We start from the raw sequence: 27148 nt of genomic DNA on the forward strand, positions 1-27148 counted from the left end.
CTCCTCCTCCCCCCTTCCCCCCCCCCGGGCGTGCCTTGTCAAGGGAGGCGCCTCCGGGCCGGCGGTCTTTCCTGCGGGCAGCCCCCGCTGCGCCCTTGACATGACGGCGGCGATCTGCCTCCGCTCCTCCGGGCTCAGGCGGCTCAGGTCCTCCGCCAGGCCCGCCGGGTCTCCCGCAGCAGCCCCGGCCACACCTTCGGGCAGTCCGGCCAGGCTCTCGCCGCCCTCCAGGCTGGCTTCGTTGCCCATGGTGGGAGAGCGGGGCCGCCGCGGGCGGGCAGGGGCGGCGGGGCCCTTTCCGGCCGGGCGCTCAGTCCTCAGCGAGGGGGGCTCTCCATGGCCGGCCGGCCGGGCGCCTCCCGTGGCTGCGGCTGCGGCGCTGGCGGAGAAAGAGGGCGAGGAGGAGGAGGAGGAGGAGGAGAAACGTCCCAGAGTTCCCCCGCTGCGGCCGCAGAGCGCATGCGCTTGCACCAGAAGTGGGGGGGGGGGCTGCTCCGCTGTTCCCGCCTTTATGTCGGCCCGCGCAGCCCCGCGCGGCGCCTCCTGCCGGCCCCGCCTGGGGAGAGGGAGCCGCGCGACCCCCTCGCCCCGCTTTCCGGCCCGGGGGCCTCGTCCGAGAGACGGGCTGGAGGCGGCGTCTGCGGGGGGGCGGTCAGGTTCGAGGGACGCCCGTGGCTCGTGTGGGCCGTCCGTGGCCTCGTGGCGAGAGAGGAAAGGCGGCTCGTTCAGGGGACGGGCGAGGAAGGGTCTTCCGCTGGCACCGGCCCGGGGGGCGTCCAGAGGAAAGTTAGAAGGTGGAGCGATATTGCTTATGATTCAAGACGAATAAATGCTAAAAGGCCCGCAAATGATTTTAAAGATACATAGAAGACACACACTAGCTAATGACAACTTCATGAAATGCGTGTAATGGAAGCTGAAAATAAATGGAAAAACGGAACCAAGGGGTTTTAGAGCCGGAAACTGAAGCGCCCCTGCCCCCCCCCGCTCGGTGCCCCTGGTTGCCCTGTTGCCCACCCAGAGCTCCACTAGACTCTGTCTTCCTGTGGCTCAAACAGTTTTTCTGGCTTCTGCACTCTGGAACGGGTGAGAACTTTCCAGGGTCTACCTTGGCCTCTGCATAAAGTGGTGAAATGCAACCTTTTGTATCTATGTTGTGACATCGCCCTCAAGTACTTAAGTGGTAATGTGTGTATTGTGATGCTCACTTAATCGTGTTGTCTTAATTTTTGCTGCACCTGCCTTTCAGGTGTTGGAGGAATGTTATCCTGTCAACCTCATCTCCCCCCCCCCCCTCTCAATTTTTCAGTCTTTCTTTGCAGGAAGTGATTTCTGCTCCCGGAAGTCCAGTTTTTCTGGACCTTCTTTAAAATGTGGCACCCAGAACCAGGCACAGTATTCGAGGCGTGACTAATGCACAATGGAATGGAGTGATCACTCTCTGTGCTTTGGGAATTGTGTTCAAGGTAGCCTAAAATTGAATTGGCTTTTTTCACAGCCCCTTCGCATGGCTGATTCATAGGCATTTTACAGTAAACTCCTCCACCTCCCCCCCCCTACATCCCCGCTTGCCTTTTCTACTGACTCACTGTCACTCGGCTCTTCCACCCCACCCACCCACCCAGATTTTCCATGTCTGCCTGGTCTCCCTGCTCGGCTGAAAGCAGAGCAGTCCCTGCTCAGTATTTTATAACAGAGGACAGCGTGCATGTTTTCCCCCCTCAGTTCAGGAGCATCTCTTGAATCCAGCCAGCAGAACTAGGCACAGAGCATGAAATCAGAACACCTATGGAGGATCAAAAGAATCCAGCAGCAAAAGGCAATACCAGAAGCAGCTAGGAGTTAAGTTCTGGAGCAGCAACCTAGGAGGAAAAAAAAGCACAGGAACCATTTTCAGTAAAATGTGGAGGCAAATGTTTCATGGATCCTGGCATCAAGGAGAGGTTTTGCAATCAGGTGACTTGAAGGTGCTTTGAAAGTGCAGAGGTCAAGTCAGCTGGGCTGACCACAGAAACAACCATGCCCTTTGAGCCCTTTGAGCCCAATTTCAGAGAGTTCTCATTGGGGAACCTTCCGGCACCATCAGCCTTCTGCTCAACTGGCATAGTTGTCTGTTCTTGCCTTTTAATCCCTTTGGTTCAATATGAGTAGTTGCATTTAAAATGCATTTCATAAGTGTTGATTTTGCACATCTGGCTGTTTTGGAAGAAATAAAAGAAACCCAGCAGAATGGAAATTCTGCTAGTTTATATAAATCAATGCATGTCATTTCATTTTTTTGCATATGTTGTCTGCGACAGCCTTAGAAAAAATATTTCCTTTGGGATGAGCAGGAATTTTCACATGGTGCAAAAACCACATAATATTATTCTGATTCACTTGCATGCAGCCTTCCAGAATGAGTTTCAAACCAAGTGGCCTGAATTCTGAAGAGTGACCCTTTTGGACTTGTTACATTTGCTACAGGATACAGTATAGCACCCGAGTTAATGAGGGGCTTCACAAGTGTGTTATTTTGAAAATCAGAAATCTAGATAAAAAGTCACATATGATGAGTTAAAAACGATGCTGCCCTTTGACTTACTGCTCAAAGTATTTTGCTCAGCACTGAAGGCTACCTGGAACTGACTTCTGGTTAGATGTAAATACAATGTGTACATGAATTTATATGAATGTTTCTTACTCTTTATTTGATTACTCTTTTAGTCTATGAAAAATTTGTAATAAATATAAATAAACCATGAATTTACACAAATGTTTCTCTGTGTGCGAAAGAGGAAGAATGGCACCGTGTTGCTTTTCCTTTGGGCTCCTTGCACCTCAGGCATTTCACCACAAAGGAAGTGCGACAGTCAGTGGCTCTATTTACAGTCAGTCTGCTCAACCCGGTGATGCTCCTCCTCACTAGGTGATGGAGCAGCAGATGGCCGGGCTAAGCCGGACAAGAGCTGCTCTTCCGGGGAGTGCAGAATCCTTTCCCCTTCTGTTTAGGCCCTGGGTGGCAAGCAACATGTCAGCCCCAGCTTCTCCGAAGGGCAGGCAGGTAACCAGGCAGCCGGCCAGGGCTTGGGGTGGGTGGGTGCGTGACCTGTGGCTGCCCCAAAGTTCAGCCGTAGGGGGCACCTCACCTCTGCTACTCCTCCATGGTCCCATCTTTGTGCCGTGGCTCTCCCCAAATTTGCCAAGTTTAGAGTTAGTTCGATGACAATTGTCCCGGTGCAGTTTGGATTCAACTGCCCCAGATTTGCCTAGTTGGAAAATAAGGCAACAATTTATCTTGTTAAGTGTGTTCTGTGATAACATGACCAATTTTTTATTCTGGGGTTTGATCTTGCAGTTGTGGCTGCCATCTCAACATGGATACCTCTGCACTGATTTACTCAATGCGATAAACATTGATTTATGCAATATAATACATTAACATGAAATTTTAATGTCTTCCTATTTCACATAATGTCTCACCCTCACATTTTGCTAAAAGTGGCATGAAGATGCATTTTAAACTCTCTTTAAAGAATACATTCCCAAGGCTGGATGTCATCTAGATCAGGTCATCTGGTGAGCCTTAAAATAACTTGGAGAGGGAGAAAGACCTAAACCCAGAACCAAAATCAAAGCATATGTTTCAAGGCAGGAAACCTTCACACGCACGCGCACACACACACACACACACACAAACACGTGACACACAACAGGGAGAAGGCTGAACTAAAGTCTTCTTTTGATCCCTTTGAAAGTTTGTAGCATCCTTCAAAACAAAGTAGGGAGAATATCCTTCCTTGGGGGTTTTTCCACAAGGGAAACTTCAAGGGTGTTGGACTCTGTGATCGGAAAGTCTGGAAAATCAGAATTCTGCGGTATATAGAAAGCCTTTATGAATTAATTGCTAAGGTTTTCCACTTTGCTTGCTTGCCCTAAAAAACAAAATTAAGAGCACAGAAGCAGCAGTTAAGCTCATTGCTACCCTAACATTAGAAAACCCCTGAGATGACCTTGACATGCATACTAACTTCTCTGTAAAGGACAGTTAGTGAATTGGTCACCTTAGAAGTAGAATATCATCCCTATAGTGACCTGCTGGGCATTTACTTAGTGTTTTTCCACAAGGCCAAATTTTTCTCAGGCTAAATCCTTTTTTTTTAAAGGGTGAAGTTCTTTGGATAAAATGGCTATTGAGTCCCTTTTGTTCCCCTTTTTATATGGATGCTAGTTAGTGATGTGTGTGAAGTGGGTGTTCTTTGAAACAGTACAGTCTCCTCTTGGGCTTTCTCTGATAAGCTTAATGGGACCCTTTTAGTAGCCCCCGTCCTTGGGGGAAAAAACATCTGGAAGCATCTGTAGCTGGAACTTGGTTGAATGTTTTACTTCTACTGTACAATTCAGGGGCATCCATAGTGGTTTCTCCTCCTCCAAAAAGAATAACCTTGGGATGGGGGGGATGAGCCACAGGCCGGACAATGGTCAGAGGTTATCCAAGGCACATCTTGAGGTGGTTGAGGGACCTTCCTTATCTTTTGAACACAAGGGCAATTTTACCTAACAATAAGCCAGGTAAGAGAGCCAGTTATGTGTGAGGTGGTCCCACCTGAGGCACAAAGTCAACTGGGTGACGTTGGGCCAGTCGCTCTCTGCCAGCCCTAGGAAGGAGGCAAGGGCAATTCATTTCTGGAAAGCCTTGCCAAGAAAACTTCAGGTAGCCCAATCCAGACAGTCAATAGGAGTCAACACTGACTCGCAGGCACACAAAAAAAGTTTAGCTAAGACTTTCATATCTACAGTAAGGTTTTCTTTCATTTGCTCAAAGGGTAGTATTCTTAGTTTTAGATTAGGAAGGCATTTTAATAATTTCTCATTTTGATTTATTGTTCATATTATACTTTTATCATTATTAATCATTGCATATTGAATGGATTTCATATTGTTCAGAAGATCTTAATTGATACAATATACAGCACATACATAATGTTATTTTGAAATGTTGCTTACTCTTTTCTTATAATGCTTTTGTACCTCTTTTAGTTTTTCTTCCTTTTCATTTGCCTTCTTCTGTTTATAAATAGCTATTAAAATTTAAAACTATATAAATAAAATGAATTAATATCATAAACAGAGGAAAACCTCTGAAAAAAACTCTGTTTTAACTTCATTCTGGAAGGCTCTCCCTGTGGCAGCTTCCATGAAATTGAGGCCATCCCCCCCCCCCAGAAAAAGTGGCCTTTTCCTGCTTTGTGAGCTGTATCTGTTGCCTGTGTGTCTCCGGGTGCAATTCAGAGTTGCCATTTTTAAAGCCCTTCATGACTCGGGACCGGGTCACCGGACGGACCGGGTCGACTCCCAGCGGCTTCTGCCTGTCCAGTTTGGTCCAGCAGATTAAGCATAGTAGGGGTGCCATTACCCAAGGAAGGTCGGCTGGCAGAGACTAGGAGACTGCCTGGAACGTCCACCCTTCAAAGGAGAGGGTGGCCCTGACTCTGGCTGGCCTTTCATGAGGCTTGGGAGACGTGCCTTATGGGCCCTTTTGGGGCAGGGACCCTGGGGGGGCTGAAGAACCCACTTTGCTGGCTAATCTATTGACTACTCTGATGACTTTTTTTTTCTCAGCTGCCACATGACTATAGTGATTGAATATAGTAATTCTGTACTATATTCTGTTTTTAATTGTTTTATGATTGTTTGCCACCCAGAGTCATTTGCTAGAGCTGAATGGCTATATAAATTGAATATATACATAATATGGAGGACATCTGAACCCAAATAAGCTTATTCATGCGGACTATTAGCTAGACAAAAGTGTATTGAAATTACGATGACATAAATTCAATCTGTTTTTCTTCATTTTAAAGGAATCAATGGTGAAACATTTTATATTTTATCACTGAGATATACTCACTAGTCGCTGTGAATTGCAATGTAACATTTAAGGATAGTTAGGATGGTGAGAAGGCTCCTTCCACTTAATTAGGCCTTTTTCTTTATCCGATCCTTTTAACAAGATTGCTGCATTCTATGTACTTTCTTCAGTTCTGTTTATTAAGCAAAAGTACTTGTAAAGGAGCCAATAACCTGATCTTCTCCAGTTAAATCATTTTTCACACCTATACAACATATGCTACCATGACAACATATGCTACCATGCTGCCCTTCTATTCTACAATGTAGGTATTATTATTATTTGAAAATTTTATTTTATATAAAAAGCTTAAAAATATTGAACAAAAAAATGTAAATGTAATGTAAAAGGATACGTTTATTCCAGCAGAGAGTAAACCGAGTAGCCATAAATCAGTCCACTTAAGATCCTATTTGGTCCTAAAGGCATAAATCAGCCCTCAGCGTTTTGTCTGGCAGTAGCAGCCTTTAATCTGCCTCCCATGTCAAGGCTGGAACAGCGGCCTTTGCTGAATCCAGCCCAGAAACCAAGGGATCCACACAAAGCCCCAAGTGAGGAACGTGCCCCTCCTGAGGACAAAAGGAGCAAAGCAGTGGAGGAGGCCCTATTGTCACTTAAACAGCTGGAAGCATCAGTACATGTGCCTGTCTCAGGGCCACACAGAAATATCCTCCCGCTTGCTGATTTGGGCAGAACCGCATTGACCAGCTTTCACCAGAGCCCTTTCCTCGCCTGCAGTAATAGGCAAGAAAAAGCATTACTGATGATGCTGAAAAGCCAGCAAGGACTGTAGTTTGTCAGATAAAGCATAAGGGTTATTCTCAAATATTAAATAGTACCAACTCCACGCTGCTTTTATTTTTGATTCCTTTTCCTGTGTTTGTGTGCAAGAGGGTAAATGCATTTGTCTCTTCTGCTGATTTTAGATATGCAAACACAAATAACATTTCCCATTTAACTTCACTATATTGCAGGGGTGTCAAATTGCCGGCCCACAGGCCGGTTTCATCATACCGGAGCCGCGCCCATCCCATTGCCGGCAATGGCGAAAAAGCTCCGATACGTTGCGCGACATCACGTGACATTGTGAGTTTGACATGTCTGCTATATTGGTTTTTATTTGTTAATGTTTTGATTTTTGCAGGGGAGAATCGGAAAGGTTGATCATTTTTAATCCTTTTTCATGCCAGAATTTATTGTCAAGAAGGGGAAACAATCTGAAACAATGTCAGAACCGAGGTTTATATGTAGTGGTACTAAATCTTCAGCATTTGCTCTGCTAAGAACAGTTTCATGCCTTTGACCAAAGAAGACGAAGGGAAAACATCACCTGTGGTTGTTATGACCCGGGCTACACACAGAAGCGACACAGCCGAAGTGAAGGGTTAACTCCCTTTCATTGCTCCAACTTCCCCCCCAAAAAGTCCCATCGCTAACTGGAAGTCCAGGAGCCAAAGCTCTAAACACGCACACAGGCCTGCAATAGTTCCTGGCGACTAGAAGCCAAGGGGAGCAGCCCAGTTCAGGAGGCTTAGTGTCACTGAGCGTCCTCGTCATACGGAGGGTTCACTGGGACTGCAGCACAACTCAGAGCAGAAGTGTGTCACTATAAAGTCCGGCATGGCACGGCACAGCAAGGCAAGGCCATGGCCAAAGGGCAAAGGCAAGGCAGCAAGATGTTGGCAACAGCAAGTGTGGCTAGAAAAACGCAAGGCTTGTTCCCGACAAAAGTGTCTCTTTAAATCTTATTCCCCAGGTGAGCCTTGTGAAGAAGGGTGGGGGACCCTCCTCCCGAGTAGCCAGGTTGCCCTGCTCTGCCTCCTCTCCATTCTCCGTGCTCAAGGGTTGGGTGGGGGAGGCCATTGCTGGTCTCCGGAGATCCTCCGTCCCTCCTCTGCGTTCCTGCCTGCCCTTTCCTCCCTGGCAACTCTTCCGAGGTCCTCCGAGAGACCCGGGACTGCCTCCTCCTCCTCCTCCTCCTCTGGTCATTCCTCCTGGGCCAGAGAGGCAGCACCATCTCCCTCCACTGGCCCCAGCTCCTCCTCCTCCTCCTCCGACCCAGGCTCTGCCAGGGGCCACTGCAGTGGTGGTTGTCATTCCCCTCCCCTCCAGAGCCCCTTACTTGGAAACAGAACCCTTTTTAGTCATAAAACTGAACAAGTTCATTTGAAATATGCCATACGGGGAACAACTCTGACTGACTCTTCTTTGCTTCACTCTTGCAAGCGCAGCAGATCTTGAGACGTTATGGAGGCTCTAAAATGCTATGATCTATTTTTAGTTCTCTCTATGGGTAGCCGATACAGAAGGAGATTTAATGTAATGTGTCAGCATGGGGGGGGGGGAAGGGGGTGTTTTTAACATAAGAAAGGGGATCCCGTGGAATTCTTTTGAATTTTTACCCACTGCAGTTAATATGGTGCTTAATTTCAAATTGGAAACATTAAACCTCTTTGCCGCTTTTTAGTATCTGGCCCGAGACCCATATATTGGCCTTATAGGAAATATTGGCTATTTCAATAACTCAGAACGGAAGCACAATTTGAACCACAGAGCATCTTTAAATAATCACAACTAATTCATTCAAAAGTTGATGGGCTTTTAGAAAAAGAGGGCAGATATTTTAAATGGGTGCCAATGCACACTGGCAGTGATGAAAAATTGAGTCCTGATAAAGGCAATGTGATAATTCCACTCAGCAGGAAGGGCTTGCCCCCTCTTCATTCATTCCTTTGGGAGTACTTGACACTATGCTATAGAAGTTATAGAAGGTAACTATACACCAAGGTTTATGGAATAAGTTGATTTAATTGTATAAAACGACTGTGCTTCTGAGAACAAGATAGTAGCAGTAAACGGCAGGGAATAGTCTTAGCAGCTTTCAACAGACACTCACTGGGTGTTACAGGTAAGATACAGAACGCTGAATTAGAACTTGATGGATCAGACAGGGCAGAACATGATTATATTATTTTACTTTAGATCTTCAGAATTACTTTGTGCATGTTTATGATCCAAAGGCTGCTCTTCAAAGGGTGGCACCGTTGGGGCAGATAGCCCTGCATTCCTTTCACAGGGGATGAGGCCGGCGTCTATGGAGCCCTGGGGGCAGAGGAGACGGTTCTCTGAGCTGTGGCTGATGATCACAGAAGCAACATCTGTTCTCTTCCAGAACTTCATTTTATTCAGGCAGAATATTCATCATCGCTGAGCTATTTCAGGAGCTGCACCTGATTCCTCCCTCCCCCTTTGCCTCAATATCCCCACCGTTTCTACTTAGATCATCTGTTCAGAGTTTCAGCGAAGCAGCTATAATTGTGAGAACAGCAGCTCAGAGTCTTCTGCTTTTCTCTATTTCATCTTAGAAAATCGGTTTCACTGTTGTGGGGTGAAGCTCAGGTTTATTCACAGAGAGAACGAAGGGAGAGGGGTCTTTGCAGCCAAGATCTAAACGATGAGATGCCCCACCCAGCTCAGGAGGGGCTTCTCTTAGTTCTGGAAGAGAGTTGAAAACTGTCACGAATAGGTCTGCAGCTGTTGAATTTTATGTCGCCATGAGCCGCTTTAGGGCAGCCCCTTGCCCGAGCTGGGAACCATCCCCCCTGCTTCCTTCCCCTGACCTGCAGCTCCGGCAGCCGCTTCTATGTTAGCGGAAGGCAGCTGCCCCACTCCTCTCCCGCCTCCTCTGCTCTCTGGAGTGGAGCTCTGGCAGCGACTCAGAAATCCAGTGAGCGACAACACGGAAGAAGATACGCTTGGAGTCCAGGAATGGATTCTGATCTGAAGCATTCGCAAAAGCACCCGTTTTTCTGGCTCCCCTTCCTGTGCCTCCGAGGGCCTTTAAAACTCTCTCGTAAAGGGTTCGTTCTGGAACACCCGCCACCCCTAGAGCTGTAAGGTGTTTTGTATCAGAGTAGGGAAAAGTTGACAACTCCAAGTGAATTTTGAAGCTGCTAGGAAAAGAATAACTCCTCTAACACCCATCATTTCCGGTCTTGGTCCGCAATGAACTTGGGGATGAAAAATGCTAACACACTTGCAATTTTACATTTGCTTTCAATTCTAATATTCTTATTTTGTTAAATCTTTCACAATACATGGATTTTGTGTACAGATTTTGTGTCAGGAATTTGTAGCAAAAATGGGAGAAGTGCACAATCTGACAGTTGTGCTGCTGGCATGTATTAATTCCACAAAAGGTAATGGGATGCTTCATTAAAAAGTAAAACAAATATTACACTTGTAAATACATAGCTTGGGTCCTAAGATCCTAGTAATTTTTAAAATCTTTATTTTGATAAAGATTTCTGACGCAGGAATTATTTGCCTTCTTTTGTATTACAGGAACCTTCCTCCTAAGCCATCCTTCAGTCTAAGTTGGGACATCTCAGAATTTCTGTTCAAGATGCCCAAGTTTTTTTTTTCTTTGCACTTTCTTTTCCATTGAAGAATTAATTTTTCAGCCTGTGGCAGCAGGAAAACCTCAAGAAATGAAGTGTTTTCCTAAATCTACAGAAATATACTGCTGAGATCTTTTTAAACAAAACTAGCTGGCATGCCATTTTTTATCAGGGTTTAGCCTCTGGCTTTGCTATTAATCCTAGAATAATAATCCTTAACCCACTTGATATTTTAAGGAAAAGAGGAAGGCAATGCTCTCTGCACTGGTGCCCTCTGCCCCAGTGCCACGGCTCAGAAGGTCACTTAGTTAAAGGCCGAAGTGGGTTTTGCTTTTTTTTTTTTTAATGCACAATTAAGTGCAGTTTTATAAATAGACTTGCTCAGAAAGCGCCTAAGTGGCCGTCTGCCACGTAGGGGGGAGGTAAACGTGCGCCGGTCCTTTCAGCAGGAGAGCGATGCAGCAGGCTTCATCCTCCGGGGGGGGGAAGGGTTAGGGTCAGGTGTGCCAGCAGCAGGCGGCTCTCCAGATTCAAAGCTGGGCCTTGTGCCCTTTTGGAACAATGCCCAAGAGATACCCCTAGGATGGCACAGCGAGGGAAAACCCCACAAGTTAAATGCAAGGGGTCACAAAACGGGAAGGGGAGGGGAGGATCGGGCCTACCTGACCTGAAATGGTATTTTTGGTTTGGATAAAAGAATAGGGGTTGTTGAGAAATACAGCGAAATACTTTTAGAGCTAGAAGAACATGATCTTAGATTTCAGCGCCATAAGCACCTGCGTCACTCAAAGTTAACGCAGGCTTTGAAAATCACCCTGTTGGTCGTGACATATGGAGATTATGGAATAGCCACCAACCCAGGCTGTGCTCGAAAACACCTTTACGGTTCTCAGCACAGGAAGCATTTTATAGTGAAGATACAGCAGGCAAAGGTAAATGATTAACATATTGTCAAGTGCTAGAATTTTTTCAAAGGGAATATAAAATAGAATTAAGACATCTGATGACATGGAACATAGTTGTTAATGGTTTTCTTGCAGCCATCAGAAAGCCTTAAAGTAGATAAAGAACTAATGGCATTGAACAGCGTAAGACAAAATTCAAAATGGAATTATATACAGACAATGAATTGCTAAAATGTATAAATTTTCACTGAAATTTGAAACAAAAGAAGAATAGGTCAAAGAATGGTAAAGTAAGCTAAAAACTTTGGTTATATTATACAGATGGAACAATGGGAAAATATGTTGTTAAAAGGAGGGAAATTTACATTATCTTACAGTCTTAAAGGGAATTTTTATAAAATATTTTATCATTGGTATATATAACATGAGAAAATTATCTAGAATGTATGAACTTACTTAACACTTATGCTGGAAATGGGATATGGATGTGTAAAAAAAGCTAGAAAATTTGGGCTCAAATACATACAAGTGATTCAGGCGATTTTAAAGATTAATATTCAATTGAATATTAATATTAAACATTCCCTCCTATAACGGATGGATCAACAGAGACGTGGAACACTGTTTTTATGTATAAAAATATATTTTTTTTAACTCAGGACATATTATTTCATTCAACTAAATTTACAGAAATTGCTTAGTTACCTAATCACGTCAGGATCTGCTTCCCTCCTCTGTGGGATTATTCCCGCCCTACTGTTTTTCCACACGTTACTTTCGTTCGTCTCACTTGGAGGGGCTGCTCGAAGGGACCTGGGAGAAGAAGACAGCCGGGGAAGGGGGGGGGGAGAAGTCCCAGCACAACAACATCCTGCCCTATTTCTGTGGCAGAGCCTTGGACTTTTCTCCCCCCCCCCCCCCCGGTTGTGGACGTGCTGAAAGAGAGAGGGCAGCAGAGGCAGAGGAGAAACCGGCCGGTTGGCTCACAGCATCTGGCTCAGATCTCAGCAACGCCACTGGCAGACATCGCAAAGGCAGGATCGATGGATCACCACGTGGACAGCAAAATTTATCTCGAGATCTTTTTTCCTGCCCACTCAAGGATAGGCGGACAGTTTGAGAGACTGTGGGAAAAGGAATACAAAAGAGAACAGACACAAATATTTAAGGTCACAAATGTTAATGAATGCAAATATCAAATGCTTTGTCTACAATTTATATTCGAAGGATTAAGAACAAGACACGTACAGCCTTTGTTAAAGAAACAGGATTTTTCTCTTTCAACTAAACCGACTTTCTACATGAAAGTGAAAGCCGTAGTACCGACAGGGAAATACTTCTTCAGTCAAACTGATTTCCACTCAGTATTAAAAGAAGTGCTAAATTTCTATATATTGGTTTTTATTAGAATCAGGCTACCAAGTATCAAACATTAGATCAAGATCAAAATATGCAGAGCATGTTTCAGAATCTGAGAGAGAGCTGAGGACTACAAATCCATTGGCTTGGACTGAGGTTTGTTTAAGTACAGAAGGACCGATTGTCTCTCCATCCCTTTGAAAATGCAACTGATTTAGTGAGGTAACATGCCCTATAATCTGGTTGCAATGCACACCGATGAGGAGGAGGAGGCTCACCCGGTGTTGGGTGGTGGCACCCTGGGAGCCTAAGAGTCTATTGCTATCTCACAAGGAGCATGTGGGCCTGCTCCATGGTTGGGACACTGGGTTGACAAGCAGCAAGCCCGCGTCTGAGACCCGAGGGCTGCCATGGGGCAGGGCGAGCTCTCCTCCAATGCTCCAGGTCCTGCAGGGGACATGAAAGAAGCCCTAACTGGTGTCCCCCCCCAGGCAACGGTCACTGGCCAACCCTTTCAACACAAGTGCAATGCGATGTGATGACGGATTGCTTTCCTCCATTTGTCAGTTTCATCATTTGGCATCTACTCATTCAGTTTACAGGTCTGATGTAGTTGTTGACACTACACATCTTTCGTTGTGTTCCTTGCCTGACCAAATTCCCTTTCCACCAGCAGTGCAAGGGCTTCTTCCAGGTTGTCTCTGGAGAGCCCACAGTGCTGCTGCGATTGCCAGGGGCTGCCCGCGGACCTGCGGGCTGAACCTGGAACAGCCAAGCACCAGCCCTGCTGAGCCTTATTTATAAAGTCTCAACAGTTCACAACATGCTCTTTTGAATATTTTGCATAGCTCTAAAAATAGCTTCAAATGCAAATCTAAACTGACTGCTCCACTTTGATTCAGGCTAGGACCAGCCCTGAGTGCTGAGACTTTAGCTGTAGGGCAGAAGAATAGGAAGATGTGGTTATTCGCAGGTAAGCAATCCCCTGGGAATATTTAAAGCTTGCTGCAACTGGATCAGAGACGTCATCCAAGGTGAGATTTAAATATTCGTCCTTTCTGCTGAATAAAATGCAAAGTAACGCAGGTTTTCCATATTACCTCATCAAGAAATGCTCCCTATCAGATAAAAGCCAAGTTGGTATATACTTAATCAGATACCTGGAGCAATGATTTAGTCAGCATCGCATGAAGGAAGATAGATATGAGCCATTTCATCTCCTGCTTCAGACAATAGTTTCTCCACCTAGTTGCAGCTACACTCATTCTCTAGAGGAGCCCTAATGCAATGGACCGAGTGCACATGATGAAACGCACGCGTGGATGGACATTTCCACGAATCCGGACGGAAGAATTGTGCCCTGCAGCCCAGCATCTCTTTCCATAAAAGCCCAGCAGATGTTTCCAAGCAGCTGGAAGGAAAGGGACGATCCCATCATTCTCCCCCCTGCCCAGTTCCTGCCCTGAACAGCGTCTCACCAATCATCACTTTCCTTCTTAGGTCACCCATGTGAAGGGGTTACATTATCCTTGGTCTCTCTTCCTAAAATGGAGGAGAATGATGTTCAGTAAAATTACTCACATAATGCATAATTTATCTTATGAGCAATGTTTTCACTTTTTCTTCCCAATATGCTCCTAAGAATAGTTGCATGTCTCCTTTGATTATCTGAAATGATAACCTAGAGAGGCATTTCAATTTAAACAGTGATTAATGGGGCATCAAACACTGCTTCCTATATTATAGAAAGAGAAAGATCTGAAGATTACTGAAGATCAGAAACACAGAAATACTGGTTTTCACCACATATGCATAAAGAGAGAGGACTAGGATAATTCATGACGTTGTGTCTGTTATTTGACAAAGAGAGATGTTCAGATCCATCCAGCTGCCTAGATTTTTCCAGCTTAGATCTGGAAGGCGTAATATAGGTATGTAAATGTGACTAAATAATGGCTGTGGATTCATAATGGTTATGATACTGAATTACTATTAAATACTGTAGCTATTTGTTTTTTTATTCATCATAAATGAATCTGTGTGGTTGCACTTCTATTCATCCACTGGCAAATTGCTTTCCTTTTTCTGTCTCTCTCTTTCTCTCTCTTTCAAGAGAGAGAGAGAGAGAGAGAGAGAGAGAGAGAGAGAGAGAGAGAGAGAGAGAGAGAGAGAGAGAGAGAGAGAGAGAGAGAAACAAGTATATATAGTTATGAACAAGTCAGCTAAAAACTGAGAAACCCATTTTCATGGTCACCAATAATTTGTCACTGGATTCCATTCCCCAACACTTTTGAAGCCTCAAATAACACAGCCATTTGCACTAAAGTAAATTGAGAAGGATGACAGGAATTGCAAACAACCTGCTAGGTGCCAAATGAAAAAAAAAACCTCCCTTTTGATAACTCTTATCTGAACAGTGCAGCTTTCTAACACATCTCTGACTTTATGAGCCTTGAGACTCAGGGGCAGAAATATATCTGCCTTCATTACTGAAGGTAAAAATAAATGAGCAATGAATTTATCATGTGAAAAGGAAGCTGGTTCTCTAGGATTCAAGGAACCCTCCCCCCTCCACAGAGAGAGGGAAGGAGGGAGGGAGGGAGGGGGAGAGAGATTATATTTTTATTAGCCATAATAAAAAAAATAATCATTTGATCGACTGTGCTGAAATGCAATCATTTCAAAATGCTAATGCTAACTCACATAGTCAAACAATTAGAAAGGATCGCAAATGTATTTCTGCTTTTGAAATATATCTGAATCTGAAGTATGCGCATCGTTGCTGCCGCACATCGTTTTTATTTGCAAACCAACGATGCTTTCCCAGCTCTGAAGGGACTTTGGAGACCATCCAATCCATCCTGCTGCCCACCACGGCTGCCTCCCGCCACAGGCCCAACAGGTGGCAGAATTCAGGACTTGCTGTGGAAGTCTCCATTTTTCAGTGGCTCTTACCAATACATTTTTTAAAAAACAATGTCCAGCCAAAATCTAATTCCTTTTCTCCTCGTCCTGTGTTCTGGAACAACTTTAGACAAATGAACTTGATCATCTGAAGAGAATTCAGAGTATGCAGCAATTCTGAATAACGCTATTCCATATTCTACAACATGACTGCCATTCAAGTGTTTGAATACTTAAGTCATGTTTTTCTGCAATTCTCTTCTCTTTCCTAAGCTAAATCCGTCCAATATTTCTTTCTCACATGTCTGTCCTTCCAGGCTTAGTTCCTTTCTTCTGGACACATTCTTCTTCTTCATCAGTGTCCTTCCTAAAATGCATTGCCCAAGAACGGGTGCAATAGTCTGAGTTCAGTCATAGACTCAGAATTTAATAAAATCCATCATATGTAAAAAAAAAAAGAGCATCTTTCACATTTTTCTTTTCCAGTAATGTTAATTAGCACCAAACAAAAACATAATTTGCCTTTTTGATATATATGGTGTGCTTGAGAGAAACATTTATCTCTTAACGTAGAGGAATCTTCTTAATCTAGCTGGGATTTAAGCTTGTACACTTAATATTGTACATATGAAGCACATCCTTTTGAAACGGGCTACCTACAGTCATCACGAATCCCCGGTGAATTGGGCTCTAGGCTAGATTATGAAGTCACCCCCACAAAAAAAAGAAAAAGGATTTGTCCAATAGGAATTGAGCTCGATCTGAAGAAGACATTACATGTTAATTTCCAGTATAGTTTAAGTTTGGAAAGGATTAGTGGATTCTCTCTTTATAATCAGACTCAAAAGATCCAGGCATGAATTAAGGGGAGAGGGCTTCCTATGACATTTTGGTATCTGAGAAGGCTCCCGTTCCTCCTCCAGATACAACACGACACAATTGTTTGCCACATGTGAGCTTTTGAAGCGGAGGCTCAGACTCGCCACCTTCTTACAACGTCCGGTTAGTTTTAGGCAGGAACAGCTGCCCAGGTTTTCTGAAATTAGGTTTAGCGTTTAAATTAGAGGCAGAATTGGTTCAGCTCTTCCATGAAGATGACCCTGTGGGACTGGAAGGCCCAGGTTCCCTCCGTCAGTGGCCTGGTCCGTGGGTTGGCTGAATAGTGGACCACCCCTTTTGGTGTATACTCTCTAAGGGTGGCTAAGTTGTGAGGTGCGAATGAACGAGGGTGTGGTCCACACCCTCTGCAGCCCAGAACCAGGCTCCCTTCAGCTTGGCTGGGGCCAGTTGCTAAAAGAGCTCAAAGAGCTCTTCAGTGGCAGAAGGTTATGATTTGCTCAGCCTCCCAGATTCCATATTTAGCTCAGCTACCCATGCTACCCTTGTGAGACTTTTTCTTCTTCTTCTTCCTCCTCCATAGTTAATTAATTGCAATCACTGTTTCCTTCCTGCCAATGCTCCCAAAAGGAATCACCATCTCTTTCTGACCTAGAAACATTTTCAGTTACAAAAAAGGTAAAATGATTTACAGTAAACCTTGCTATTTGGAAGACGAAAAGCAAAGAAAAGCTACTGTACTTTTCATTTTTAATTTTTTTTATAATTGGAAAAATATGAATGTTTACTCACATGGTGGCTGTAGCCTTCTTTCTCTCTGTCTCTCTCTGCCTGCCCGGGAGTGGAATTCTTGACCCTAAGCGACCAGCAGTGAAGCAGTTTCTGTAACAGAAAGGAGATTTATTCATTTGAAATACCTTAAAGACATTAGTGCCTGGCTAGTTGCATTTCCCTTGGAGGAGAGTCTAACACCTTGTGTACTCAACTCACTGTGGGCCTACAACGAAGTGACCTCGAATTAGCCCTCAGGCACGGAGGGCAGCCCGTCCCGAGAGGGCTGGTGATTCCAGGGAAATGGAGGATTTCGGAGATGTCTACAATATTTGCACTGCCAAGGAAGCTCTCTTTTGGTCTTCTTAAAGGAATATTGATTTTTTTTATTGCGGAATGTTTTAAATAGTTGTTTTATGGTTGTTCTTTATTGTATGCTGCCAAGAGTCACATTTGTTAAATAGGCAGCTACGTAAATGTAAAGCACAAATAAAGTTTAGCATTGGTTCATTTTTGAATTACTGTACATTTACTTAAAGCTACTAGACCAGAATTCAAGTTGATCACTAGAGGGCAGCAAAAAACCAGGGATTTTTGTACCTCTTTGCTATCCTCTATATAATAGGTCCTCTGATTTTTGAAGTCCAGCTGTGGCGCTCCTACAATTATCCTGACTTTCCCCATCGCTGGCTAGTTGCAACAGAATTAACTGAAATAAATATGCTGAAGCAGCTCTCCAAAGTGGCCAGAAATTAAAGTGGAGTATTGGCTCTGATATTAAAGACATGTAGCTTTCTCAGTAGGTTGACTTTGTATTAAAAAATTACTCATGATTTACTTAAAACATAATTTAGTCAATCAAGCCCCATTTTCTTGATTTGAAATGTACAGTGACCCATAACTAACAATATGGGATTTCATCCCAGAGCATTTTAATCTAAAATACAGGTAGTTTTTGACTTAACAATAATAACTAGAGCCAAAATTCCCATTGCTAAGCAAGACAGTTGTTAAATGAATCCCCCCCCATTTTATGACCATTTACCACAGTTGTTAAGTGAATTACTGCAGTTGTTAAGTTACTAATATGGTTGTTAAGTGAATTGACTTTGCTTGTCAGAAGGTTGCAAAAGGGAGTCACGTGACCCAGGACGTTGCAATTGTCATAAATGCACCCCAATTTTCATCACGTGACCATGAGGCTGCTGCCATGGCCATAAGTATGAAAAACAGCCATTAGTCACTTTTTTCAGTGCCGTTGTAATTTTGTATAGTCACTAAAGGAACGGTTGTAAGCCGAGGGCTGTCTGCGTAGTTGGACCGTGTCTTGCTCATGAACTCCCTTATGGACTGAGGGGCAGGTTGATAGATTACATTTCTTTTCCAAAACAGAACAGAACGAAAGAAAAGAAAAAAACAAAACAAAGCCCTCCTAGGCCATATCCCAAAGAGACATCTTTGCAGTAAACCTTACTTTATATTTATTCCAAACTCTTAGGATGGCATGTCTAACAAATTGGTTGTTGAAACCAGCATTTACTTTGACCTTATCGTAGCATAAATTGGTGTGCCATCCAAATCTTAATTCCTGTCCCTCCAGTTCAGATCTTATTTGGAGAGCCACCAGACCAAATGACAGGCATCAATTTGAAATCTGGTAAATCCAAACCTCCTCTTTTCTTAGCATCTTGCAATAATTTACAGCATATCTAATTCTTGTTTTTTCCCCTTGCCATATAAACTGACATGGTTTAAATGGAGTATCAGTTACAAATATTGGAAGAGTCTGAATCAGAAAATAGCATTTTTGGTAAAACATTCACCTTAATTACAGAGATTTCAGAGATTAACCCACTAAAGATAGTTGTAATTAATCTCATCTCAATTAGTCTGTTTAATATCATTCCAAAGAGGCACAAAGTTATTTTGAAACAGTTTAGAACTTGTATTTGTCAATGTCATCCCCACATACTTCAACTTTTTCTCCTCCTTAAAACCTGACTTTTTTGTTAATATTTCATAGTCCTGAGAGGTCATATTCTTAGCAACCATTATTGTTCTCTGTTGATTTATGTTAAAGTCTGCTAAAGCTCCAAACTCATTTAGTTTTTTCATCAAATATTCTATACTGTTTTTGGGGTCTTGCTAAAATATAAAAAATCATTAGCAAATGCTCTCAATTTATAAGCCACCATGTTGGAAACGTACATGCTCTCCGTAGTAAAAGTTAGGGCCATGGAACGTGTGGATGCCCTGGGGGAGCGAGGGGAAGAAGGGGCGCCGCCTGGGGAACCATCAGGCAAGGACGTGTGGAGCCCCCAGTCTACGGAGCGGTCAGTGAAAGAGACTTAGGGAGCGGCCTCCCTAGTGGATGCAGCAGTTGAGAGTAGCGGTGGGAAACTTGCAAGATTCTGTTACCACAATCCTTTTTAACTGAACTTCTATCTTCTTCATCTTGTGTTTCTCTTAAATGGGGGGGGCATACCGTAACTGGGAACATACAATTGTCCCACAGATGGAATAAAACACACTAGCTGGAAGGCCTGACACTGTCCCACAAATCTCAGTGGAGTTCGTGGAATCGCAGGGCCTTTAGTCCTTTAATCCAGCCTGGGGAGAGGATGGCCCAGCTGGCCACTGTCGAAGAGAGCAAGTGCCACGTCCAGGCGCCACGTCCGTTGCTGTCCCAAGCTGCCGCACAGCCTAAGAAGAGAGAAAAACCAGATGGCAAAAAGCGGCATCCACCAGGTGCTCGGTAAGAGGAAAAACCCAGCTTTGCAGAAACCAAACCATCTTAGTCTGACCCTCCACACCACCAACCTGCTTCAGCGCACAGTACTAAAACTGACCACAGTTTGTTATCTGCTCCACAACACGTCCAGCCTTGGTGCCCTCTTCAAACGTCAAAGGTGGAGTTCAGTAGCAGAGGGATCCGTTCTGGAAGTGACGAGGACGGTCCAAGGATCTTAAAGCGCCAGTATCCGCATTTACTGTGAATTTGAAGGTCAGAAGAGCCGAGCCGAGCAAGTGCAACAACGATGCGTAATAGTTGATAATCGATGGGACAAACGAAGGGACTTTCCCTGAGGCAGAGTGGGAGCTCCTTGTCACCCATCCTTCCGTATCCATCCTCGGCTAAACGGCGGAGTTGGTGGGGGAGGAAGTCACAGCTCCTCTCCTGTCGGGTCACCTGCACTGGGGGGAAGAAAAAAGGGCCAGGCAGACGAAAGAAAGAAGGTGGCAGCCAATGGAAGGGAGGCCTCTGCCTATCCACACAACGGGAACCACCCGGAGGACGCAGAGATGCTGCTGTTTAATCTCTGGGCTACATTGCTGGAAACCGCAATAGGGTCGTCCTCAAATTATGGCAACGATTGAGTCCAGAATTTTGGTCAATTTTAAGTACATTTTTATAATAATTAAGTTAATCCCATGGTCCTAAAGCAAATTATGCGGTCATGAGTCCAAATCCAGATTATTGAAAGGAAGTGTTTTGTAATTTTTGTTTTTCCCCAGAAAGCAACAAAAACTATTGCAAAATCTGACCGCGTAGCCCCAAGACGCTGCAGCCACTCGTTAAGTGTGGACTGGCTGCCAAGCCCCCAAAATGTGATCACGGGACTTCAAGGCGGTGCGGCAGGTTTAACTTAGCTTTGATGATCAGTCAGAAGTACCTTCATTTATTACTTTATCAGCAATAACGTGACCTCCGTTGATGAAACCGTCCTCATTTTCAGCCACCCCAATTTCCCCCAGAAATTGTGGAAATGCCTGCTGGGCTTCCAGGGAGCTGGTAGAGAGAGGCAGAAGGAAAGATGTCCATCGTACCGTTGCCAAAGGATCTTGCAGAGTCATCCCCCCCCCACCCGTCTTCCCTTTGGCCTATCGGTTTTAAGCAGGATCCAAAAGGCCGCTACCAACGCATCCACCGTCACCCCCAGGAGGAGGCCTTTCCAGAGGGCTGAGGTCCATCCTGGAGAAGGGAAGAACGCCTCCGGTTCCCCTCTCCCTTCCCAAGGAATTTTGCAACCAATTCCAGTCACAGTGCTGCAGACTCAGAAACAGGCTTTGTGTCTAATAATATCTTCTGCTAATTCAAGGCAGACAGTTGGCCAGTCTACAAACTCATATGCAGAACAGGAAACCAAAACACAAACTAGTCATTGCAAATGTAGAAACATTATCTTTAAAAAAAAAAAAAGTTTATTGAGAGTGGCATCTTCGGCTGAGAGGGACTGCTATTTTGTTTATCTACAATTTTTATCATATAAATGAGCTTTATTTCAAACAGAAAATAGATATTTTAAAAACTAGATTGATAGTGCAGAAATCAATTGTATCATCTTTACGTGAAATCTCTTCCAATTTCAACAAGGTATAATTCTCACTAAACTTTTTTTTTGTAAGCCAGTGAATAAAGAAACGCCCATTTATAGAAACTTCTCCCATAAGTAGGGTTACTCTAACTCTATACGATGCCATCAAGAGACTCAAAGAACGGAAATGGAAAAGGGCTGGTCGCATAGCAAGAAGAACTGAGGGCAGGTGGACCAGGGCGGTCATAGAACGGATCCCACTTGATCAAAAGGGTCCACGAAAGAGACCTAAAGCGAGATGGATCAACAACATCAGCAAGCAGGGCGGACCCAACTGGCAAAATGAAGCCCAGGACCGTCTTGGTTGGAAACCTGCGATAGATGCCCCTGATCCTGCAGTGGATGGACCATGGCTAGGATGGGGATGATGATGATGATGATAGATGTTTTATTATTTCAATGAGAAACAAGTCCCAAATTCAGCAAATGATATTCTCAAGACAGCTTAAAACTCTTTCTGGAATTAAACAGTTTGACCGTGTCACTGTATATCTGCACTTATGCCAATCAAAATCTAAATAACAGGCAAAATGATTCAACAGATGTGCATGCCATAAACAGCAGTTCTCCATTTCCCTCTGCATATTTCTAGCCCAAAGTGCCAAAAAAGTGCAGGCTTTTGCCTGCATATTTTAATTAGCTGATTGTTGCCAGGTCTTTCAACCCACTTCCTGACCGATAAAACTTATGGTGACTAAAGCTGTAATTCTAATATGTTCCTTGCAATCTGCACAGTATTTGTAGTAGAGCTTTCAAAGCTTTTCTAACGGGCACCATATGGTTTGCACAATTCCCAGCTCTCTGAGATCAAAATTATTTCGCAATAGATGAAAAGGCTCCAGCTCTCTGGGACTTACATTAATTGGCCTTTGCCAGTGAGTGTGGTGCATTTTAACCCCCTTGGATCAATCCTGGATTCCCCCGAGCATCCTCTTCCTCCATGGAATTCCAGAGAATCTGGGGAGAATGCTGTGTATTTTCCTCAATCCACTGGAAATATTAGTTCCTTTACCTTGATCCAGGTCGGTGTTTCTCAGCCTTGTCAACTTTAAGATGTGTGGATTTCAACTTCCAGAATTCCCCAGCCAGCCGTGCTGCAGCATCAAGCTGAAGTTCCACCACCTGCAGCGTTTTTAGTCTTTCTAACCGAGTGGAAGGCCATCATTCCCCTTGGAGCCCCTGAACTCGTTTTTCCCTTTGAAACAAAAAAAACATTGCTCAGCTCGGAGGTTCAGACTGAAACGTCTATTACCTTTGGTAAACACTAATGTTAAAACAGAAATATAAACAAGAGCAATACATCTAATCAGGATGCAAGTCTAAAGCTTTTTTCAGTTGATCACAATATGGCCAGGACTGAGTACATGTGATAATTTTAGGAAAATATGGGTGGGGGAGAGGAATACAAATGTGACACTATTTATTATTCTCCCTGCCAATTCTCAACAGCAGTTGGCAACTTTAAAAAAAAAACCTTCTAAGCCAGTAGAGTAGAGTAGAGTAGAGTAGAGTAGAGTAGAGTAGAGTAGAGTAGAGTAGAGCAGAGCAGAGAATAGAGAAAATAGACTAGACTAGACTAGCTTTATTGGTCAACTGTGACTAAACACATAAGGAATTTATCTCTCATGTACATGCAAAACAACAGAGTAATAATCATCATAATAATATACCAATAAGAGAGGGGTAGTAGAGAAGATGAGATACTATAGCCATACAACATGGATGAATATACCTAGAAATAAAACAGTGCTGTGAGGAGGGGTTTGTAGATATTTTCTCAGCCCTGCTTCTGATCTGTGCAATATGCAGGTCTTCTATGGAACAGAGATTGATAGCAATTGTTTATTTTTCTGCAGTAATCCTAACAGTCAAACCCACACCCTCTTGGCTTTCCATTACTACAAAAAGGGTAATGTTTAGCTCATTCTGATAACACCGAGGAAACCAAACGTAACCTTTAGTTGGACATGTTGAATAACGATAACCAGAGTTTCTGAGAACCTTAGTAACACATAGTTTTGGAATGGGGCATGTCTGACTAATTATTGTGGCACAATGATGGTCTTGTTGTTTTTCTGCTAGACTTGTATGATTATCTTTCGAAAATAAGAACCAAATGTTGTCTTTGGAAATGATACCGAGGATCAGAATGGAGGGTTCTCCACCCACTTCTTGGGGAAACAATTGTAAAAGACATCCTTTAAATTGCTTCAGAATGGAGCAAGCCTTAATCTCCTTACTAATCTTTGGAGGGATGTGGGAGACATACCACTTAAGACTTTGAGTATAAAGTCCTTCCCCCATGCTTAGCCAAAGGAGGAGAAGGGACTGGATATGGACTATGTTGAAATTCAGGCATTTCTAAGAAAACGCTCTCCTTGTTCTTTTGTACATTTTGCACTTTTTGGCCCATAAAATGCACGGGAAATGAGCTATCGTTTCTTTCGTCAGCCCACATTCCATCAGGAGCATTTTTATCACTTTGCGGACCAAAGATGACGCAACCTCTCTAGTCAGTTGAAAACAAAAGTCCCTCCACATTGAACTTCCAATGAAATTTCTATGTGGATTTGGAAATACAGATGTGAAATTTTGATGGAAAAAAATGATATTTGAGGGAACCACCTCTCCACAGGTACACCTACCCATCCCCCCAGGTACACCTACCCATCCCATCAGATCTGGCAGAAAAAGCATGTCATGGGTTCCATCTGCTAAGGAAAATCATCTGACGGGACCCCGGAGATCTTCCTCTGCCGTGGTGCCTGCCCGCCCTTGGATTGGGTCCTGCCGTATCTTGTCCTCCCTCCAGAGCTAAAATCTGAGCCAGCCCACCAGACCCGGGACTGACAGGGTCTCCTCTGCTTATCAGCTTATCCCCTGCTTGTATTCACCCTTCCCTGAAGAGCACCGAGAGCTCTTTCTCTCCGGGGCCCTACCGAGCGGTTAGAGGCCAGCTCAGAGGAGGGGCCCACGGGGAACGGCTGAGGAAAAACGTTCAGATGGTGACCGCAACAAAGAAATGTGTGTAGAAGCAGGACAGATTTTGATCACACGTTTAATTTTTTTTAGTTAACTATTTGCTACACCTTTTCCACCTTCTTCATAATGTTGCCAGTTCTGAAAGGAAAATAGGCATACAGGTAGTCCTTGACTTATGACCACAATGGAGCCTAAAATTTCTAAGTGAGACCTTTGTTAAGTGAGTTTTGCCCCATTTTATGACTTTTTTGCCACAAATGTTAAGTGAATCACTGCAGTTGAAAAGTTGTTAAGTGAATCTGGATTCCCCACTGACTTTGCTTGTAAGGAGGTCACAAAAGTGATCATATGACCTTGGGACACAGCAATGGTCACAAATATGAACCAGTGGCCAAACCTCCGAATTGTGACCACATGGTGCATGCAACTGTGAAAACGGTCAGAAGCCACTTTTTTCAGTGCTGCTGTAACTTTGAACAGTCACTAAATGAATTGTTGTTAAGTCGAGGACTTCCTGTATTGTATATGTCTGCATGCATCGAATGGTATCCTTTTAGAATACAGACAGTCCTTGACTTACAATCGTTCATTTATGACAATGAACGGCTTTGAAAAAAGTGATTTACAGCCTGCCCTTGCACTGACGACGGTTGCACCACCCCTCCCGGTCACATGACCACAATTCGGGCACTTGGCAGCCTATCTGCGTTTACGGCTAATCGCAGCATCCTGCAGTCATGCGATCATAATATGTGACCTTCTCACCTAGTTTCTAACAAAAAATGTCCATTAGAGAAGCTAGAGTCACTTAATAACCACATGATTTGCTTAATGACCAGATGATTTACTTAATGACCAGATGATTTACTTAATGACCGTGGTGATTCATTTTATGAGCTCTGTAAAAATGATCATAAAATTGGCTCTGGTTACTTGATGACTCGCCTTATAATTGCACCAAGTTACGAGGGAAATTCAGGTCCCAACTGTAGATGTACATCAAGGACGGCCTGCTGGCCTTTGTCCCGTCCGTCACAAAGCCAAGTTCGTGCTTCTTTAAGAAGCTGCTGTCGTGTATTAATTTGCAGGCACCTACATCTTAAATGGTTAATGTTAATTCCACCATACACCTGAGCAGTCCTTATTCAGGCGGCTCTTTTTCCATGGAGCAAAAATTTTGGAACTGATTCATAGATGGCTAAACAACACAGTGAGGGGGGGGGGCGTCTGGGAAAACTCGCCACAGGACAAAAGTTACACTAATAACAGAAGAAATAGTGGAATAGAATCATTAAAGAAAGAGTGCCAAAGGAGGGACAAAATAAAATGTGAATGACAAAAATTAAAATATTTTCAAAATTATTTTAAATAATTAAATTGAATTGTTGAATTGTTCTGCAGTGATTTGTCCCTTTGGCCATGGCGAGTTGTCCCTTCCCGCAGTGAGAATACCCTGTCAGTTGGAAGGAGGGGAAGGAAAGCTCCTACGGGGAGGGGAGGGTTTGAATCCACTTCTTGGATTCTTTAGAGTTTCATTCCTGGTTTTATAAGAGGGGCCTTGTGCCATTTTCACTGGATTTTATGGAGTGGCGTAGAAACGTGTTCAGGCCCTCGGCATCCAAGGTCTCCAAGTCAAGCAATGCACTTTGGATTTTCCTACAGAACGTGCTGATCTATCTCCATCCCCTCTGAGGTTAAATGGACGGATACATAAAAGGAGGGGGGGAAAAGGCTTTGGGAATCACCAGCCTTAGCCTTTGAGAAAGAGAAAAAGTCCTCTCTCGGGGAGGCTTGCCAAGTCTCCAAAGTCTGAGGCTGCGATACAGGCTGACAGGAGGATGCAGCAGAGAAGAGGCAAAGGTCCAGGCAGGCAGGCAGGCAGGCAGGCGTCAAAAAAGTCAAGATAGTGACTGTGATTACAAAACACATGTTAAAAAAATAGACTTCATTTGAAAAATTGCAGCCATCTGGTTTCTTTTAACTCTGCCTCCAGGAAGAACCTGGCCATAACTGGATTTCAGGAATGGATTTGGTTGAACGTGGGAATGACCTGACCTCTCCTAGAAATCAGCCAAGGAAGACTTAAGTCTTGGCAGCATCTGCACTACTGTTACTGTTTCTATCATTAGTAAGTAATTCAGCACACGATATACTGCACAACATGCTTTTTAAAAGCTCCATGTATTTATCAGCTACTTCATAAGCTACATAAAATGCAAAAGGTTATAATAGCAAATGATGAAAATGTAGTGAAGGACTTTCCATTAACTTATCCTCCTGGCTGAAAGTTCATTTTTATTTTTTCCTTCTGGACTTGTCCAACGTTACCTTGTAAATAGTGGGATAGAGACAGCAGTTACACCCTGGAAAACAACTGTTTATAAGATGTGCCCTCAGTAGTAAAGGAATATTTGTTTTTCTTTTTGAATTAAAAACAAGCAGCCAGACCTGTATTATTTTTGTTTTCATCACAAAAGTGGCATGAAACAGGTAAACTCCTAACATTTGAGCACGGGTGGGGGGTGGGCTAGATGACCTATAAGGTCCCTTCCAACTCTGCTCTTCTATTCTGTCTCATGGTCGGACCAACCGCCACAATCGCTGGCTTCGTTCCTGCAGGTTCTCCACAGCAAGGAGGCCCATTTTCGTAAAGTCTCGCCTTCCGCCTTCCCTGCCATTCACTGCTCTCCCAAGAAGGCCCCAGGAGCGAAGGAGCCGAGGGAA

The 27148-nt window shown here is 43.9% G+C and overlaps 2 protein-coding genes across 2 annotated transcripts in view; one reads left to right on the forward strand and one right to left on the reverse strand.

The window, feature by feature from the left end:
* The window catches only part of PCLO (piccolo presynaptic cytomatrix protein), a 74045-nt gene extending 73796 nt beyond the window's left edge, over positions 1-249 (reverse strand). Inside the window, exon 1 of the mRNA XM_029284046.1 lies at positions 35-249. Within this exon, the coding sequence (XP_029139879.1) occupies positions 35-249 (215 nt within the window). The remainder of the gene's footprint in view (positions 1-34) is intronic.
* Positions 250-19259: 19010 nt separating this feature from the next.
* Positions 19260-27148, forward strand: part of FBLN1 (fibulin 1) — a 51167-nt gene continuing 43278 nt past the window's right edge. The window contains exons 1-3 of the mRNA XM_015815463.1: positions 19260-19399; positions 19654-19821; positions 23299-23351. Of these exons, the coding sequence (XP_015670949.1) occupies positions 19260-19399; positions 19654-19821; positions 23299-23351 (361 nt within the window). The remainder of the gene's footprint in view (positions 19400-19653; positions 19822-23298; positions 23352-27148) is intronic.

Source organism: Protobothrops mucrosquamatus, unplaced genomic scaffold, assembly GCF_001527695.2.
Source record: "Protobothrops mucrosquamatus isolate PMUCROS unplaced genomic scaffold, P.Mucros_1.0 scaffold343, whole genome shotgun sequence".
NCBI lineage: Eukaryota > Metazoa > Chordata > Lepidosauria > Squamata > Viperidae > Protobothrops > Protobothrops mucrosquamatus.